This window comes from Delphinus delphis, chromosome 20 (assembly GCF_949987515.2).
Source record: "Delphinus delphis chromosome 20, mDelDel1.2, whole genome shotgun sequence".
In the NCBI taxonomy this organism is placed as follows: Eukaryota; Metazoa; Chordata; class Mammalia; order Artiodactyla; family Delphinidae; genus Delphinus; species Delphinus delphis.
In genome coordinates, this window is record NC_082702.1 from 49630414 (window position 1) to 49648268 (window position 17855).

Genomic DNA, 17855 nt, shown 5'->3' on the forward strand with positions numbered 1-17855 from the left:
CATAGGCCGCTTGTCAAGATTAAGTGAGGTGGCAGTGCCCGGCTTGTGGCCCGCACTAGGTTCCACCCGCTGGCGCTGCTCACCGTGCCGAGAGCTTCTGGAGGTTACCTCTCTATGCCTTGCCTCTCCTGGGCTCTAGCCCATCAAGGCCTTCCTGCTTCCCCTATTCCCGCCAACAGCTCTCGTGCCCACGAGGGGCCGGCCTCCTCTGTGCCAGACAGAGCCTCGTCCGGGTATGTTTGCTCTGTGTTCAAACAGAGCTTCCTTGCTGTGGTATTGGATTCTGTGGGACAGTGACAGTTTCCAGAAACCTCTGGTCCGTGAGCCAATTTGGAGGAAATTAAAGCATTCTCTGTGCCCCTCGGCTGGCATCCTAGAAGGCTGCACAGACACTGCGGGCAGGCTTCAGCACCTTCACATCAAGGACTCCATTACGGCTCTGAAATAAAAACGTTCCCCGTTGCTCCCTGCGTGCGAAGCTGGATCGTGTGCTTGGCACACACCTCGGCAGGGGCCGTAACCCCGCTCCCACCCAATCGGAAGGTCCTCCTGCAGGCAGGAGCCACTTAACTTGCTCTGTGCTTCTCCCTGTGAGGATGCAAAAAAAGCAGGAGCTCTCAGGACCCCACGTGTCCAGGTGCACTTCCAGCTAGAGGTAGGGCGAGTCTTTTCAAGTGTTCAGAGAGGTTATTTCATATGCAAATTTGTGGAGCCGGGCTGGGGAGAGGCCACAGTCCTCATTCACTCCACAGTTTCTCATCTTGTTAGAGAAGCTGACCTCATAGCCCCACATTCATGTTCTCCTTAGCAAGGACCCTCCTGTAGGAACAGTCATGAATTTGGCAACTAACGATCGTAAGGGTTTTAGGATTTGTGGAGAATTTATCTGTGAAAGAAAATGGATGAATTAAAAATACTAACCAGCTTAGCCAGCACCCGCATGGATGAATCACTGAGATCTTTTTTTCTTCTTCCCCCTCATACTATAAACATATGGCATGAATTTTCTGCTCTCATTACAGATGCTGAGAGAAGGCAAAGACAAATATTTATATTACATTCATGTTTTACAGTAAAAACACTGTTTGGTTTGTTTATACAGTTCCACTGTTACAGTTTTTATGGTTGGTAATGAAACCACTGTAAAACCCAGCCTGGGTTATATAGCAGATACAATAAGGCCCAAGTACTCAGGGAGAGACCCTGGATGGAATAGTTGATGTCACGCGTAGGGAATCGACAGTTGAATGATGTGTTAGGACAGGCCAAGCTAGACCGTAATAACAAACGACCTCAAAATCTCAGGGGCTTAAAACAACTGAGGTTTATTTCTCGTTCCAATGACATTTCCATCGTGAGTTGCTGGGAAGGCTGTGCTAGATGGGACCTCGCTTAGCCAACCGGAGTCGACTCGCGTCTCTGGGTGTTGTGACAGAGGAAGAGAAAGGCGTGCTGACCGTGCACTGCCCTTCAGACTCATGCTCAGGGTGACGCTGTCGCAGCTGCTCACGTTCCCTGGGCCAGAGCCACATGTAACCTCTAGGTGCAGGGGGTGCACACCTGCCACGGGAGTGACAGGAGGTGGGCAATTAGACTAGCAGAGAGCAGCCCTCAGGACTTCCTTCTGGTTACTTCAAGGGTTTTTGCAGTTATCTAACTGATGTTCTGTGTTTAATGCAACTTTGAATCATAAGGGAACAGGGAAGGCATCAGAGACCCTCCTGCCCACCACGCCCAAACTCCTTACAGCTAATGAGACTCTGTCTTCATTCTACGATGACCTGGATAGAAAGGACCCGCCACTGTCCCCAGGAATATGTCACAGCGCAGAAAAAATTTCACATCCAGAAAACTTTTTCAAGTTGAACGGTGATTTTGGCTTTGGGGGTGTGTGTTATTTTAAAATAAGTGTATGTCTAGAAACTCATCAGTAGACGGCACTCCTTTAGACCTATTACCCTCAAGTGGTGTACACTGCCACCATCAAGTAGGCTTAAAATGCTGGAGATAACCATTCATCCAAAGGAAATAAAAAGTGTAAGTAAGAAAGCAGCTCGAAGTGACTTTTCACAGCCACTTATAGGTGGTATCTAGAGTGGAGATGCCCAGTATGGTAGCCAGGGGCCACATATGGCAATTGAGGGCTTGAAATGTGCCTGGTCCAGGTTGAAATGATCTGTAAGTGTGAAATAAAATACCTATCAGATTTTGAAGACATAGTATAAAAAGGTAAAATATTTTATTAGTGTTTTTTATATTGATTCCATGCTGAGATGATATTTTAGACACTGGGTTAAAATATTAAAGTTCATCTCACTTGTTTCTTTTTACCCTTTTTTTTGACTTGACTACTAGAAAATTTAAATTACATATGTGACTTTCATTAGTTTTATTGAATGGTACTGATCTAAAGGGTAAGCAACAGAGAGAGAGAGAAAAAAAAAAAATTGGGGGCTTCCCTAGTGGCGCAGTGGTTGAGAGTCCGCCTGCTGATGCAGGGGACACGGGTTTGTGCCCCGGTCTGGGAAGATCCCACATGCCGCGGAGCCTGCGCGTCTGGAGCCCGTGCTCCACAATGGGAGAGGCCACAACAGTGAGAGGCCCGCATACAGCAAAAAAAAAAAAAAAAAAAAAAAAAAAAAAAAAAAATTTGGTGTCTTTCTCACAAATCCCTAATGGTTAAAACTCACAGTTTAACCTGAAAATTTATGTCCTTTGACTTGTTGGCATTTTCTACTTAAAATTTTTTTTTTAATTTAAAAATAATTTTGGATTCTCATAGACGTTGCAAAGACTAATACAGAGAGTTCCTGGGTACCTGACCATCACCCAGCTTCCCCCAATAATAACATCTTATATAACCATATTAGAATGATCAAATCTAGGAAGTTGACATTGGTACATAATTATAAACTAAAGAATTTATTCATATTTAACCAGTTTTTACATGTACTTGTGTGTGTGTGTGTGTACAGTTCTGTTAAATATATAGGTTTGCATAAGTACCATCACAATCAGGATACCGAACTATTCTGTCATCTCCCAAGAAACACCCTTTACATTAGTTTTTATTCTTTGAGTTACTTCTTTTTTTTTCAATTGAAGTATAGTTGATTTACAATGTTGTGTTAGTTTTTGGTGTACAGCAAGGTGATTCAGATATTACATATATATTCTTTTTCATATTCTTTTCCATTATGGTTTATTACAGGATTTTGAATATAGTTCCCTGTGCTATCCAGTAGGACCTTGTTGTTCACCACTCTATATATAATAGTTTGCTGAGTTACTTCTTAATTAGGGCTGTTGCTTAGAGTAAAGCTTCAAGGCAACCTAGTAGCAAAAGATGCTCTTGGCTTGGAGGTCCATGGATTTGTCGGTCCATCCCACCCTTAGAATGTGGCTGAGTTATCCCAAGCTTTGCACGAGGTGCTGAGCAGATGCAAAGAAGAGAAGCCTGCACTCAGGGAACTCCTGGTCTTTGGAGAGTTACAGAACTAGTTTCATTAGAAGGTGAGAAATGGCATAATAGAAATTGGTACCTTAATCTGCCAAAGAGAAGAGGATGACACAGGGTCTTTTTTCCAAGTCTCAGAACCTAAATCTCTTGTCCTTCCTTTACTTCGCTTTAAGTAGCGTCACAGCGGTTCAAATCTCTTTCGAAGGCAATTACTTCCTTACCCAGTTTGAAGGGCGAGAGGAATGCCTTCCCCTTAAACACATAGTTTGTATGGTCCATATGAGCCTGGTGTTCCGGAAAATTTATACCGGATCTAACTCCCAGGTTTTTCAGGTTGTTTTTTTTTTTTTTTTTGCGGTACGCGGGCCTCTCAGTGTTGTGACCTCTCCCGTTGCGGAGCGCAGGCTCAGCGGCCATGGCAGGAGGACTCTCAACCACTGCGCCACCAGGGAAGCCCCAGGTTGTTTTGCTTGTTTCTTTTTTTTTTAAGAAAGAGCCTCATAAGTTGAATTTGGTGATTTTAGAAGTAGTTAATATTTGTTGTATTGCAAAGCTTTTTAAACAGGAGGGTTAACTAGGTATTTGTTTCTATGGCTACTTAAAGTAGGCTTTCTTGGTATTTGTGTCCCAAGATTTGTATCCGTTTCTTGTTGTTAAGGTGGAGGACAGTTTGTCATAATTTTTTTTTTAAACTTATGTTGTGTCATAACTTTTAACATGCCAGGAGGCCACAGAGAAGCACCTGTCTGCCTTTTCTCCAGGCTAAAAACCCAGGGACCAGAGCGCTGTGTGATCAACCTCCCCTATGGCCCCTTCTGCTTTCCCACATCCTTATTAAACGTATTGTCTAGATACAGACACACTCTTCCTCAGTTTACCTTTTTCTGAAAAAAACCAGCAGGGTTATGTCACCAGCTGTACAGGTTATATATCAGTGTAGCATGTTCTATGTTTTATAATGCAGGAGTATGTACACCCGCCCCCCCCCCCCCCCGCACCCACCCAGGATGGAAATGTATTTGCAATGCTTGTTTTCCACTTTAAGATCTGTTATGACTTTGGAAATATTAAACAAACAAAGAAAAGGTAGCTTTGAATATAAAACCAGTGACCATTAGAGTCCCATGTGATGATGGAAACCTAATTTCTTTGAGCCTGAGTTTCCACATGTGTAAATTGAAGAGACTAATAATGATGATTAGCGTGTGATTTGTTGTGTTGATATTTGAATATCTTGTATTTGGTGTAGTGTGAGGCCCATGGATGACATTCAGTAAGCTTTTTTTTTGGTCCACATGATCATTGTGTAATTGTAGCAAAAATAGACAAAGCTTCTAGGACGTGGTGCTCATGGGTACTCAGTGAATGATTTCTTCTCAGTTGCTTTCTCCTGTTTGTTGAATGAGGGAGTGAATGAACGGATGAATGAATGAACAGACTTGAATTCTCCCGTCAGAATTGGCTTTCTTCTTGAAGGTTGAAAGACATTCTAAATAACTGAGATAAATTATACAGAACCAAATCAGAAGACATATAAAACAACGCATGGAAGGAAGCTAGATGAAGTTTCATTTTCTTCCTTAGTCCCTTTTTTAAATCTAAGTCTTGATAGAGATGAGGCTCCTGCCCGCGCAGGGCCGGGCGCCTTGCAGGTTAAAAACGGCTTTCCCATTTGCTGGCACTTGTGATTCCCGCTCCCGCCCAACGATGTGTACGCTGTCATCGTCTCCACTTTACAGATAGAGAAGCTGAGACCCCGAGAAGCGAGGGGACCGTATCCGTCCAAGGCCACGCGTACCCGTGCCCCGAAGATAAGTTCATTTCTTCTCTTGTGCCCACCTATGTCCCACCTCACTCCGCCTTCCAGCAGCTCAGTCTAGACGACACCACGTCCTCCTTGGCTCCTCCCTAAGCACGTAAGAGGACATAGCACACAAGTTGGTGGTGATGACAGACCCTGTGTTGGACTCACAGCCAGCCAACAGCACTGGGGAGATGGATGGACTGTGCCCTGAGCTATTGCTGATCCCCCGACCTCTCTCTAACCGTGGACTCCTAGAGCCTGTCCAGAGCCCCTGTCCTTCTGGGAACCCTCCACCTTTGCCTGCTGACCCAGGCTGCCTGCTGGTAGAAACCACAGCAACTGAAGAGGACACAGAGAACATGGAGATCATTGTGGAAGCAGTAGCTGGAAACCTGGCCCCAGGTGCTCCTGGAGAGACCCCAGGGGACACAGGTTCGAGCCCTGGTCTGGGAAGATCCCATGTGCTGCGGAGCAACCAAGCCCGTGTGCCACAACTACTGAGCCTGTGCTCTAGAGCCCGAGAGCCATAACTCCTGAAGCCCGTGCGCCTAGAACCCACGCTCTGCAACAAGAGAAGCCACTGCAATAAGAAGCCCGCGCACCACAGCAAAGAGTAGCCCCTGCTCACCGCAACTAGAGAAAGCCCATTCGCAGCAACAAAGACCGAAAGCCAAAAATAAATAAGTACATAAACTTAAAAAAAAAAGCAAATTGCCAAAAAATGACCCCAAAAGGTCTGAAAGGATATAGAACGAATTATGTGTGTGAGGGTGGGAGGTGTATTCTTTATATAGTTCTGTTGTTGCACTGAATTTTTATTTAAACAAAAAAATAATAAAGGGAAAAAGAACCACCAGAATAAACATAGGACAAACCTGGCCTCCACCATTGACAGGCATGGTGGCCTTAACCTTGCAGCATCCCAGGTCCCTCTTCTCATAGGGCAGTTGGAGGACCAAGCAAAAGTGTTTCCTAAGCCTTTCTTTGTCAAGGTCCTGCCAGTTGCTTAAGAAATGGCAGCAAGAGGAGCAACTAGACCCGTGTGCCACAATTCCTGAGCTTGTGCCGTAGAGCCTGCGAGCCACAACTACTGACAGCAAGCGGAGCAACTAGACCCATGCGCCACAATTCCTGAGCCTGCGCCGTAGAGCCCGCGAGCCACAACTACTGAGGCCCACGCGCCTGGAGCCTGTGCTCTGCAACAAGAGAAGCCACCGCAATGAGAAGCCCACACACCTCAACGAAGAGTGGACCCCGCTCGCCGCAACTAGAGAAAGCCCGAGCGCAGCAACAAAGACCCAATGCAGGCAAAAATAAATAAATTAATTAATAAATTGATTTAAAAAATAAAAATAAAAATTATCATAAATCTAAGTATTTTTGTATGATGCAAATGATCGGGTTTAAACAGATTCCTTGGAAGATGTGGGTGGGTTTCAGGGATTTAAATGATGTGGTGGGTGTGTCGCAGGCATTTAAGACCTCCTAAGGCTTCCATTTCCATTAAGCATTATGGATGCATTCCAAGAATTTAATTAATATAACATCTCTTCATTGTAATTCCTCACGAGGGTTATGAGAACTTGGAAGTGTTTAGTTTCTTATTCAGCTGATTAAAAGGTACTTTCTATGGTTTTCCAACTAGCTGTTTTCTATGGAATTCAGTGGTTGTCCATGAATATTAAGTCAATACAGCTAAAATGATGAAAGTAGTGAGAAGTGCTTTTATCTGAACATAGAAGAATAGTTTGCTTGCCTCAGTTGGGAAAAATAAAGTTTTAAGGCTACAGATTGGAGTAAAAGGGTCGTATTTGAAAAATCCCAGAACAGTAGGAGTATTATTTGGAAGTTTTGAGGGGCTAAAATTAGAAAAAAAAAAAAAACAGTAAGTCATACTTTATAGAGTGGGCACTAAATTATGGGCCGTTATGATATGGTCCAGGTGGAAAATTCATTGGCTCACGTAAGGGTATCGAAAGATCTATGGATGTTAAGATCCCTCATGGGTCTTGACCAGGCTGGGTGGGGTGGGGTGGGGGGGAAAGGACATTCTTTTTGAAATCATATAAATGATTTTCCTTGGGGACACCAGAGAAAATGGAACCTACATCTGATGAAGTACCGCACATCTTCTGTTTTGATTCTGTTTTGATTCCGTGCTTGGCTAACCATAAAGATTAGATTAGATCCTGCTATAAAACTATTGAAGAGGGATGGAGAGGAGGGGGCAGGGCAGAGAAGGAGGGTGAGTGGGCAGGAAGGATTTGGAGGGGCAGGCAGAGGAGAAGTCAGCACCAGAGTTCCTGGCATTCCAGTGCAGGCTTGCATTTGATCCAAGCAGTGGCTGGGAGGAAGCAGCTCATCTGCAGGATGGAATTGCGAGGGGCAGGTTTGGGGCTGAGCCATGCTGGTGTGGAACAAGGAATGTCGCCCACCATTGGGTTCTACAAGGATTAGGTCATTAGCCACTGAAGTACACCCTGAAAGGAGTTCAGGATGAGGCACTCTGTGTTTTGGCAAAACAGGCCCCTTAGAGAGTTAGATATATTTCAGAAAAAAATTTCATGAACTTGGATTCTTTTTTTTTTCCTCATTGATTTTTATTGGAGTATGGTTGATTTACAATGTTGTGTTAGCCTCCACTGCGTGAACTTGGATTCTTGCATCTTCCCGGATATAGAAAGGCACTAAAATCATTAACTGGGATACCTGTTCCTCGTGACTGGCAGTAAGCTTCTACCGAGATGGATGTTTGACTGCACGTACTCTTTAGCCAAAATCAATATAGATGCACCCACTAGCCTCTCCCCTGCCTCTTCGGAGCAGTCCCTCAGAGCCATCTCAGAGGGTGAATCCTGGCTCTAGTCCTCAGTAAGACCCTGAATAAAACTCAACTCACAGCTCTTAAGTTGTGTGCATATGTGTGTGTATGTTTCAGTTGGCACTAGCAACAGGAGGAAGCTTGGGTTCCTAGGACCAGGACTAGGTGGGTTCCAGAGGCAAGTTGTGACAAGTTAATCGGTAAGATCTTGGAGGCATCAGCTCACCTCTGCAGGCGTGGCCTCCCCGGACCTCCTACCTGTGGTGTCCCAGGCCCAGCGGGTTTGCCCTTCACCACTGGTCATCGGTGGTCATGGATGCCACAGCGCAGAGGATGCCTCGCCTCCATCCTTCTCTTTGTTGATGCAGGTTCACGAGGGATGTGAAAGTCTGCGTGTCTCTGCAATAGTGCTTGCTGCTCCTTTGTCCGTCTTCAGAGCCGAGCGAAGAGAGTCATAAGCCCAGCTGTATGCAGGGCGTATGAAATTGGAACGACAACCCTTAAGTCTATTTGTTGAGAAAGAGAAAGGATCTCGGAGTTCGCGAACAGCCAGTGGCTAACATCATAATAACAACGAAACCCCTGTGACTTTTCTGCTGCAGCTCCCTTCCCACCCCTGGCTTCCCCAGTGTGATAGCTGTTGTCTTGTCAAGCATCTCTTCCCACACTCATTCTTAACAGCTCCATCCTGGGGACTGTGGAAGTGAAGACCATGATAGTATTTTGCATGAGCTAGTCTGGGCCAGTATGGTCTATCATACTGGAGCCAGACCAGTCAGTAGTCGGTGAAGAAGATGCTCTCTTGTCTTAGGTGCTGGGAGCTAGAAGGATGTTTATATGGGCTGCTACGAGCTATATTTCCAGCTACAAGGAGACAGATAAGAATGGTGAAGGCAAGCTGAAATGAGAGAGAGCAAAAGAGTTCCTTGGGCCGACGTCACCCCTGGACTTGTCCAGTTATGGAGCCGATGAACCTTCCTTTGTGTGTGAGCTAGTTTCAGCTGGGTTTCTGTCACATGCAACCAGATTGGTCCTATCTAGTACGCCTGGGGAGCCCTGGGGACCCAGAGGCTCTGCCTAGTAGGTGCTTTGACCCTCAGTGTCACACCCTATCCTACAAGACATGTTAGGAGAAGGAGTCGGGTCCCATTTAGAGTGATTTGCACCAGGTCCTGCATCTTTTTAAAGGCTGTCTGTAGTCGCACTGATCCTACAGGGGGAAAGCATTTTGGATCTGGGTCAAAACCACTTGGTTTGAATCCCAGCCCAGTTTCTCAGTGGATGTCCTACCTGGGTCAGGCAGTGAATCTCTGAGATGACACCACCTACTTCATGGGGTTTGGAGTGACCGCTGATGAATGGGGGTTCAGGACAGGGGGCCTTGCGTGTCAGCAGACTCACGTTCCTTTCGTGTTGTCCCTCCCAACTGGTGTTTATGTGGAACCCAGGCCATCTGTATCCTGATAACTGTGTGACTTTCTTAGGGTTCTTTCCTTGAGTCTGGCACCTCTGGTCTTAAATGTCTGAACACTAAAGATGAATATCAGCTTCAGGGTTACTTTTTTCATTTTCCACTCCCTTTTTAAGACAAAACTGTGGAATAAACTATATTTTCTATACTCCCTGCCCACCCTCTGTGATGAGGGTTGGATCAGGCAAGATGGTGCTGCTGGCCCACCGGGTCATCCCCCATCCCATTCCAGGGCCACCTGCCACGTTGCCCCCTTGTGAGAAGGAGGATCGGGTGCCCCTCCTCTCTCGTGGGCCACAGCCAGCTGAGCAGAGTGCAGGCTGGGACAGCCCACCTTGGCCCTGGGACTGTTGCTATTGGGTTGAACCAAGTAGCTTGGGTGATCCTTGCTCACACGTAGGGAAGGTAGAAAAACATACTCCCGCCAGTTGAAAATAGCATAATTGTGAGTTTCTAGTATATCTGTTTGTGCTTTCAACAAAATGGTCCAAACACGTATCATACGGTCCCAACATTTTAGCAGGTTTCATTTTAAAAACCTTGGATACCTGTTTTGTACATATTATATATGACATCCACATGAATATGTTAATTCCACTTTATTAGTTTCAGTCTCTCTCTCTCTTTTTACCCCTGTACATGATTGCTGTTTTATAGCTACAGTTTGGTGGAATTAACACAGATTTCCCACATGGGGAAGGTTTCAGGTAAGGATTTACAACAAGGCAGGTTCTTGATCCTTGGAAGGGATTCTTCCCTGAGGTGGGATTTGAGAATGCATTTTAGCGTTGTCCAAGGGGGGCTGGAAGGCGCAGCTTGCTGGGAAGATGAATTGGAATCATTATTAGAGCCGTTCTCAGAATTTACAGGATATATGATCATAGGAGTAACTTACCTCAGGAATGATGGAATGTTTATGCTTGGAATAGTTTTAATTAATCTGCTTTGGTTATATTGAAAGGATGACACAGAGAACAGTAGAATTTGATAAGGAATAACTCAGAATTATATGGAGAATAAAAAAGATAAGGGCTGTCCACATAGTTTTGGGGCAAGTTAGCTAACCTCTCTGTTTCACTTTCTTTGTTCATAGAAGGAAGATAAAAATAGGCCCCACATCCTGGGTTTTTGTGGGGAAATATGTGTTTGTGACAACTTAGAACAGTGCCTGGCACATAGTAATAAGCACTTGGTGATGTTACTGGTTTCTTGTTGCTGTTGTTTGCTGACTGCTGACCATTCATTACTTTGAAGCTCTTATTACAAATGGTGGTTGATGCATTCTCTTCCCTGTCCATTTTGTGACAGTAACTATTAAAAAAAGGCTTTTATCCTATAGGTGAGAATTTCTTTATTATGAGTCTAGAGCTGTTATAGTTGAATGTTATGAAATATCTTATGTATGCAGAAAACAGGTAAGACTTGAACACTGTGGTAGAAAAGTTCTTAGTTAATGGGCAAGGACTGCACATTAGTCAGTTTTTGCTGCAGTAACAAGCAACCCCAGAGGTTGCTTGTTACTGCAGCAAAAACTCAAGGGGTTCATGCCAATGTGTATTCTTTGTTCATGCCCCATGAGGGCTGGAAGTTGGCCATGGTTCTGCTGTATTAACTGGGCTTCCCCAGGCTGTTTCTCATGAGTTGTCATTCCAGTACCCAGGCTGCAGGAGAAGTCACCAGAGGCAAAAGCTCCAGGGACTTCTGTTCAGACCTTGAGCAGAAGTGACCTTCACATTCCGATAGTCATATCAGGTCTCAGGGCCAAGACCAACATGAGTGGGGCAGGAAAGTGTACCCCACCTATAGGAAAGCATGGCAAAGGCAAGGAGGGAACAGTAACAGTGAACAAATAATATGCTTTACCAAGGACAGTTTCTTAACATAGGTACCCTTTGTCTTTCAGTAAAATATCACTTCACTAGTTTCTTTAACTTTTTACTTTAGGTTCCCGTAAGCAGTTAAAACCACAAATACACAAGTTAAAAAAAAAAAAAAAAGAGAAGAAGAAGAAAAGAAAGAAAGGTATATCTGAAAGAGTCAGGAAAATCCTGACCAGTCTTATTTCGGAGAATGAAACCGGTGGTCTTTGCAGGGACCAGTCACCCCATTAACCTAGCATTAATGGGCTGAGTAGGAGAAGGCAGCTCAGAGTCCTGGCAAGAGGCATCCAGATTTATGGCCCATTCCCAGCCTTCTCTCATCGAGGCTGTTTTCCCTCTAGATGTCTTAGTCAATCAGTAATTAATTTGAAATCCAAAGTTTCATTAAGTGTTATTGAGTTCCCTCACGCTGACGTTTGTAGTGCTGTATTTCTTTAAAACCGCAAACCATTTTTCATACTGCCGTTTGCATATTTTAATAGAAAAGATTGCAGTTCTGGTGTAAATGACCGAGTTTTCTGGATATATTTACGTGAATGTCATAAACTTATTATCCTTCCCTTCCACTTCACTGCTTTTCTGCTTTTCTCAAGTATTTGGAAATCATATTTAAAACATTATTACAGCCTCTGAATTCTATCCAAAGGATAAATAAATTTTACTGGGTGAATATTTTCAAAACAATACCAAGTAGCTGGTCTTATTTGGATCTCGTCTTATGTAGCGGCAGTACCATTATGCAACCAATGAAAGATATGCTTTGAATGTTTAGAGGATGGCAAGGGTGGGAGTGACAAAGTGTCAGCCTCGTGTGGTATCTGCATGAATAGAGATGCTTAAATGAGGACAGGCAGTCTTAGCCAGAAATAAAATTTGGTGGGATAAATTTGGGAGGGCTGGGTAAATGAGAGTAAAGACAGATCTTTTTAAGATGTATTTGTTAAAAAAACAATATAATGTCCCTTTCAAGTCAGGAGCTTTTATACATTGTTCCTCTGCAGACAGGGTTTCCTGTAGCTGCTCAGTAGGTTACTTGTTTGCTTTTTAAGTTAAAAAAAAAAAAGTTTCACTCAAGAATCCAAATTTCTCGCTTGTCTTAAAAATGTTGGAAGACTTGACAGTGGTTAGCTGGGACCGAGTAGTAGCTATCATCCCCTGTTACTTAATCCTGCCTGGTTTAACCACCTTCGCCCCCGATCCTTCTCAAGTCCTCTTCCTCTCTTTTATTTTTAGCACTTAGAGTGTATACTAACATTTTCTTTACTTTCCTCATGTGTTATACTTATTGCTTCCTGACCGCCTTATCCCAATAGAGTGTGAGTTCTGATGCAGAACATAATTTCGCACAGAGCAAGTCCTTAATAAATGTTCGTTGAAGGAATAAGTGAACGGAGTTGTTACCTGGCTGACGTTTGCACTTGCAGCTTCTTGTCTGCCTTCTGCTGGTTCTGACCCGTTGGGCTGCCCCCATGAGGTTCCCCAGGCCCACCAAGCTATTCTGTGTCCCAGGACCTTGGGACGTGCTGGCAGTTCCACCTGCAGAGCCCCACCCTTCCGCTGCTCAGGTCCTCTTCCTTCACCTTGAAAACTGCACCCCGTGTGGAACTTCTCCCGGTGCCTGCAGGCCTGCTAGAACCTGCTCCTTCATCCAACCTGACAGGCACCTCCATGTGACAGTTTTGTCAAAAAGACCATGAACTCCATGAGGGGTGGTGATGTGCCTTTTCATCTCTGTGACAGCTCCTGGCTCACCTCCCACTGGTGATGATTAAATGGCTTCACAATGAATTCACGTTTCTCAGTTGCTGAATGGTCCTGACCCTGGAAACCTTCTAAAAATTTGCACATATCACAGTTGGGAAAAGAATGGGAAAGACCGAATTCCTATGTTTTGAGCCCAGGAATGCAAGACATAAGCTAAGAAGAGATAGATGAAATGATTGCGCTAACCTGGTTTCCTTTTGTCAGGGAAGAACACAGATCACCTTATCCCTGAGGGTCACCGCACTTAACCCTTTATCTGCTTGAGGGCACTTTCTGGCAGGAGGTGACCCTGTGGAATTCACCATGAGGGCACAGAAAAATCTTATAATTCTTACACCTTTACCAAAAAAAAAAAAATGTTTAACTAGATGATTGTACCTTTTAACCATATCTACAATTAATTTGAATGTATTGTAAGTTGGTTAAAATATTCCATTAATGAAAAAGGTAGGCCCAGCTTATGGTAAATACACTACTAAGTGTTTATAGTACATTTCATATTTTACATGATTTCCTTTGTAATTCTGCTTATCTTTTCATTCTAATTCCCTGAAGGACATATAAAAGAACCCCTAAAGAGAGTAATTACCACTGTACTCTTTAACCAAGGCTCCTTTTGCAAAGAGAATATCTGAGCTGCTTTTTAAAGAAGGTCGTTTTTAAATAAAAATGCAAATAAGCTACTTTGTAACCACATTAATTACCCACCTAGCCTCTTATTACCATGTTTGTATTGTTTGCAAATACTATTTACAGTCATGTGGAAATTAGCATTACTGGTCCTGAGGAAAGATGGTGGTGGGGAGCTTGTGCTTTGGAACCAATTAGGGCAAACCTTGTCTCCACCGAAGCTCTGGGGAAAAAAACACAGCCTTGCAATGTCAAATAATAGCATTAGCTCTGACTGCCTAGGCAGAGCGCTGTAATTATATTATTGGCCTTATTTTGCTTCCGCAATGAATTTCATTGCCTGCATTGTAAAATCAGCAGGCAGCAAAGTTTCTGCTAATGATTTAATGTACTCTCTGATCATTTTGGACAAAAGTCACGGTAAGAGCCCGAGAGACAGTTTTATCACCCCCACCGACTGCCGCCTGGCTTGAGCATTTGCAGTGAGGGCAAAACACAACTCTGATCTCCTTGTTATCCTGGGGAAATCCTACCCAGGCTGGAGAGAAAACGACTCGCGTGGTATCTAATTTTGAGCAAAAGGAAAAGGTGATGTTGCGTGACTTATCATAGCGAGCGTGAGTTGAGAGCCAGCCTGTGTCGGGCACTGTACGGGGCACTGTACCAGGCACTCAACCTCTGTGACCTGTGTTGTCACCTCTTTTTACAGAAGGGAAACTGAGGTTCCAGCTTCATTGGAAACACACCACGTGGAAGATACCATAAGTGGTGATTAAATTAGCCCCCTCTTTACATCAGGTATAATTTTTTTTAATACAGCTTTTAAAAAAATTCAGCCAATTACTGACAGCTTTATATACTGTGATTTCTTTTTTTTGATTTTACGTCAGCATATGTTTTGGATTTAACAAATGCTTTTCACGTACTTTGAAGTTATCTGAATCTGAGCTTAATAAGCCTTCGTGTGAAAGAACCACCCCCTCCTTTTGGGAAACCCGTTTTGTGGTGGAGAGCTGTGTATTTTTCCCGTATTCTTCCAAGGAGGAGGGAGAGGAGAACTTTTTTTAAAAAATAATTTTATTTATTTTTTGGCTGCGTTGGGTCTCTGCTGCTGCACACAGGCTTTCTGTAGTTGTGGTGAGCGGGGTCTACTCTTCGTTGCGGTGTGCGGGCTTCTCATTGCGGTGGCATCTCTTGTTGTGGAGCACGGGCTCTAGGCACGTGGGCTTCAGTAGCTGTGGCACGTGGGCTCAGTAGTTGTGGCTCGCGGGCTCTAGAGCGCAGGCTTAGTAGTTGTGGTCCATGGGCTTAGTTGCTCCGCGGCACGTGGGATCTTCCCGGACCAGGGCTCGAACCCGTGTGCCCTGCATTGGCAGGCGGATTCTTAACCACGGCGCCACCAGGGAAGTCCTGAGGAGAACTTTTGAGCCTATCAATCACATGCCAAATGTTAATAGGCATTATCTAATTTAATCATCTAGTAACACCGTGAAATGGATGTCAGGGTCCCCACTGGACAAATGACAGCGAGAAGAGGTGAGTGACTTGCCCAAGGCCGCACTGCAGAAGCGGAATCTGAAAACAGAGCCTGTATGTTTTAACAAAACACAGTAAACCGACGAGGTCATAGACTCCGTCTCTGGTCATAGACAAGGTCATAGACTCTCCCGCATGATAGTGCTTTTTCTTGAATTTCTTCCCATTCCTTTTCTTGTTACAACAAGTTCGTAGTAAGTGTGGAACAGAAGTCAGTTTTCACTCCTTAGACTTAAACTGTAGTTCATTGACCAGAAAGTCGCCCCTGGCCCCCTGGTGCTCACGCGTCAGGCCTCCTTCCCGAGTCTCCCTCCCCGCTCCCGGGGCAGGTGCTTTTGGGGGCTTAGCCCAGGCCAGCTGGCCATGCAGCTTCGTCAGCAGCAGGTCTCCTGCAGGGAATCCTCGCAATTCACAGAAGGCCACCCTTGCAGAATCCGGGAACCAGATTCTCACCAGTGGGATGGAAACCAAACCAGAAAAACCAAAGCAGTACAAGCATCCCCACTCCTCCACACACAGAAAGGTAAATTAGGGGAAAAAAGAGAGTTCTGAAGGACTAGCAAAGGCAGATTCTGACTCTGCCCTTCTCACCCTCCACTTGCATCCACTCATCCATTCATTCAACAAACCTTGATAGAAAGAGGACTCAGTGCCCCAGGCTTTTCTGGGGCAGCCTCCCAGGTATGAACAAAGGCAACCACTTTCAACAGCTGTTGTTTTTGAATCTTCTGGTGGCCACCCGCTGTGTCTTAGTAGTATGCTCAGACATCTCTCATTTATTTATTTACTTGCTTATTTATTTATTGCTTTAACATCTTTATTGGAGTATAATTGCTTTACAGTGGTGTGTTAGTTTCTGCTTTATAACAAAGTGAATCAGCCATACATATACATATGTTCCCATATCCCCTCCCTCTTGCATCTCCCTCCCACCCCCGCATCCTACCCCTCTAGGTGGTCACAAAGCACCAGAGCTGATTTCCCTGTGCTATGCGGCTGCTTCCCACTAGCTATCTATTTTACATTTGTAATGTATATATGTCCATGCCACTCTCTCACTTTGTCCCAGCTTAGCCTTCCCTCTCCCTGTGTCCTCAAGTCCATTTTCTAGTAGGTCTGTGTCTTTATTCCCGACTCAGACATGTCTTGATCTGTCAGTGTCAGGGACTCGCTAATGACTTACTGTTGTGGGTAAGCTTTTAGCTCACTTATACCACCGTCAGTAGTCATAGGTCTTTCTTCCCATTGTGTTTGGAACCAGATTTTGTATATTATATATTTATATAGTATATTTTGTATGTTTTGTATTATATATATGTGTGTGTGTATATATATATATATATATATACACACAAACACACACACTCACACACTCACATGAGTGTGTGTATGTGTATTTTCATTTTCCGCTCTAGACAGTGTCTTCAACACTGTACATTGTTAGATGAGGCTCTAGGCACCCCTGCCCATCCCTCCCCATCTTTCCCCTTCACCTCCTAACTTCTGCCACTTACACTTCTACTTTGTCATGGTTAATGACATTTATATTCCATTCTGTACCTGTAATTAACCCCCCTGTGCATTATCTATGAATTGATTCTAAAAGATGAGAAACAATAAATATTTACGTCCTTATGGCCATCGAAGTATTTCTTACCCAAGGACCAATTAATGTGCCTGTGTTACGTTTCCTCCTCTAGGGGTCCTTTGTCATGACCGTTAGACAATGAAGCCAGTATTCATATTGGTCCTCCTTTCCTGTGCTATCATTATGGCCTGCCCTTAGTTCATTAGAGGCATAAGGGGTCCACGTTCTGAATCTTCTCAGTGCCACTCACCTGATGTTTTGAGCCTGATGAGGCAATCTTCTTTTATTCAGGTGTCTGACTCGTGCACACCGGCCGTCCACCCCTCATCTCTCCAAGTTACATCTGGGAGTGTCTTGCATAGGCTGATTTCCAGACCTAAAGGTCGCTTCTCAAGCAGCTGATGGCACTTATGTATGTGGATTTCACTGTAAATGAGTCCTTGACCGACTGAGCAGCCTGTTGGGTGGAATGATCAGTTAGTTGCATGCAGGGAAACACTAATAGATCCGAGAGGAGCATTTCCTAGTAGGAAAAAGAATAATTTATGGGCCTGTGAAGGTAGTGGCTCCCCGAGAGATCACCGATGACCTGGTAGCCAATGTGTAACCTACTTTTCTTTCTAAGCCTGTTGGGGCAGCAAGGAAGGAAATAAATAATGAATTTCTTAGTATATCCTCTTTTAAGTTATTGTCACCATGAGATTTTTTTTTAATTGAAGTATAGTTGATTTACAATGTTATGTTTCAGGTGTACAGAAAAGTGATTCAGTTATATATATATATATTCAGTTATATGTATTTAGTTATATGTATATTGTATATATATATATACACACACCTATTCTTTTTCAGATTCTTTTCCCTTATAGGTTATTACAGAATATTGAGTATAGTTCCCTGT

General features: G+C 44.1%; 1 protein-coding gene across 6 annotated transcripts in view; it reads left to right on the plus strand.

Moving 5' to 3' along the window:
• Positions 1-17855, plus strand: part of WWOX (WW domain containing oxidoreductase) — a 977516-nt gene that overhangs the window by 77365 nt on the left and 882296 nt on the right. Inside the window, exon 6 of one of the 6 annotated variants that reach the window (XM_060000171.1) lies at positions 6257-6484. The exons of the other annotated variants lie outside the window; for them this stretch is intronic. Within the exon in view, the coding sequence (XP_059856154.1) occupies positions 6257-6274 (18 nt within the window). The 3' untranslated portion in view covers positions 6275-6484. Of the gene's footprint in view, positions 1-6256; positions 6485-17855 lie in introns of those variants that run through there. 6 annotated transcript variants of the gene reach the window in all.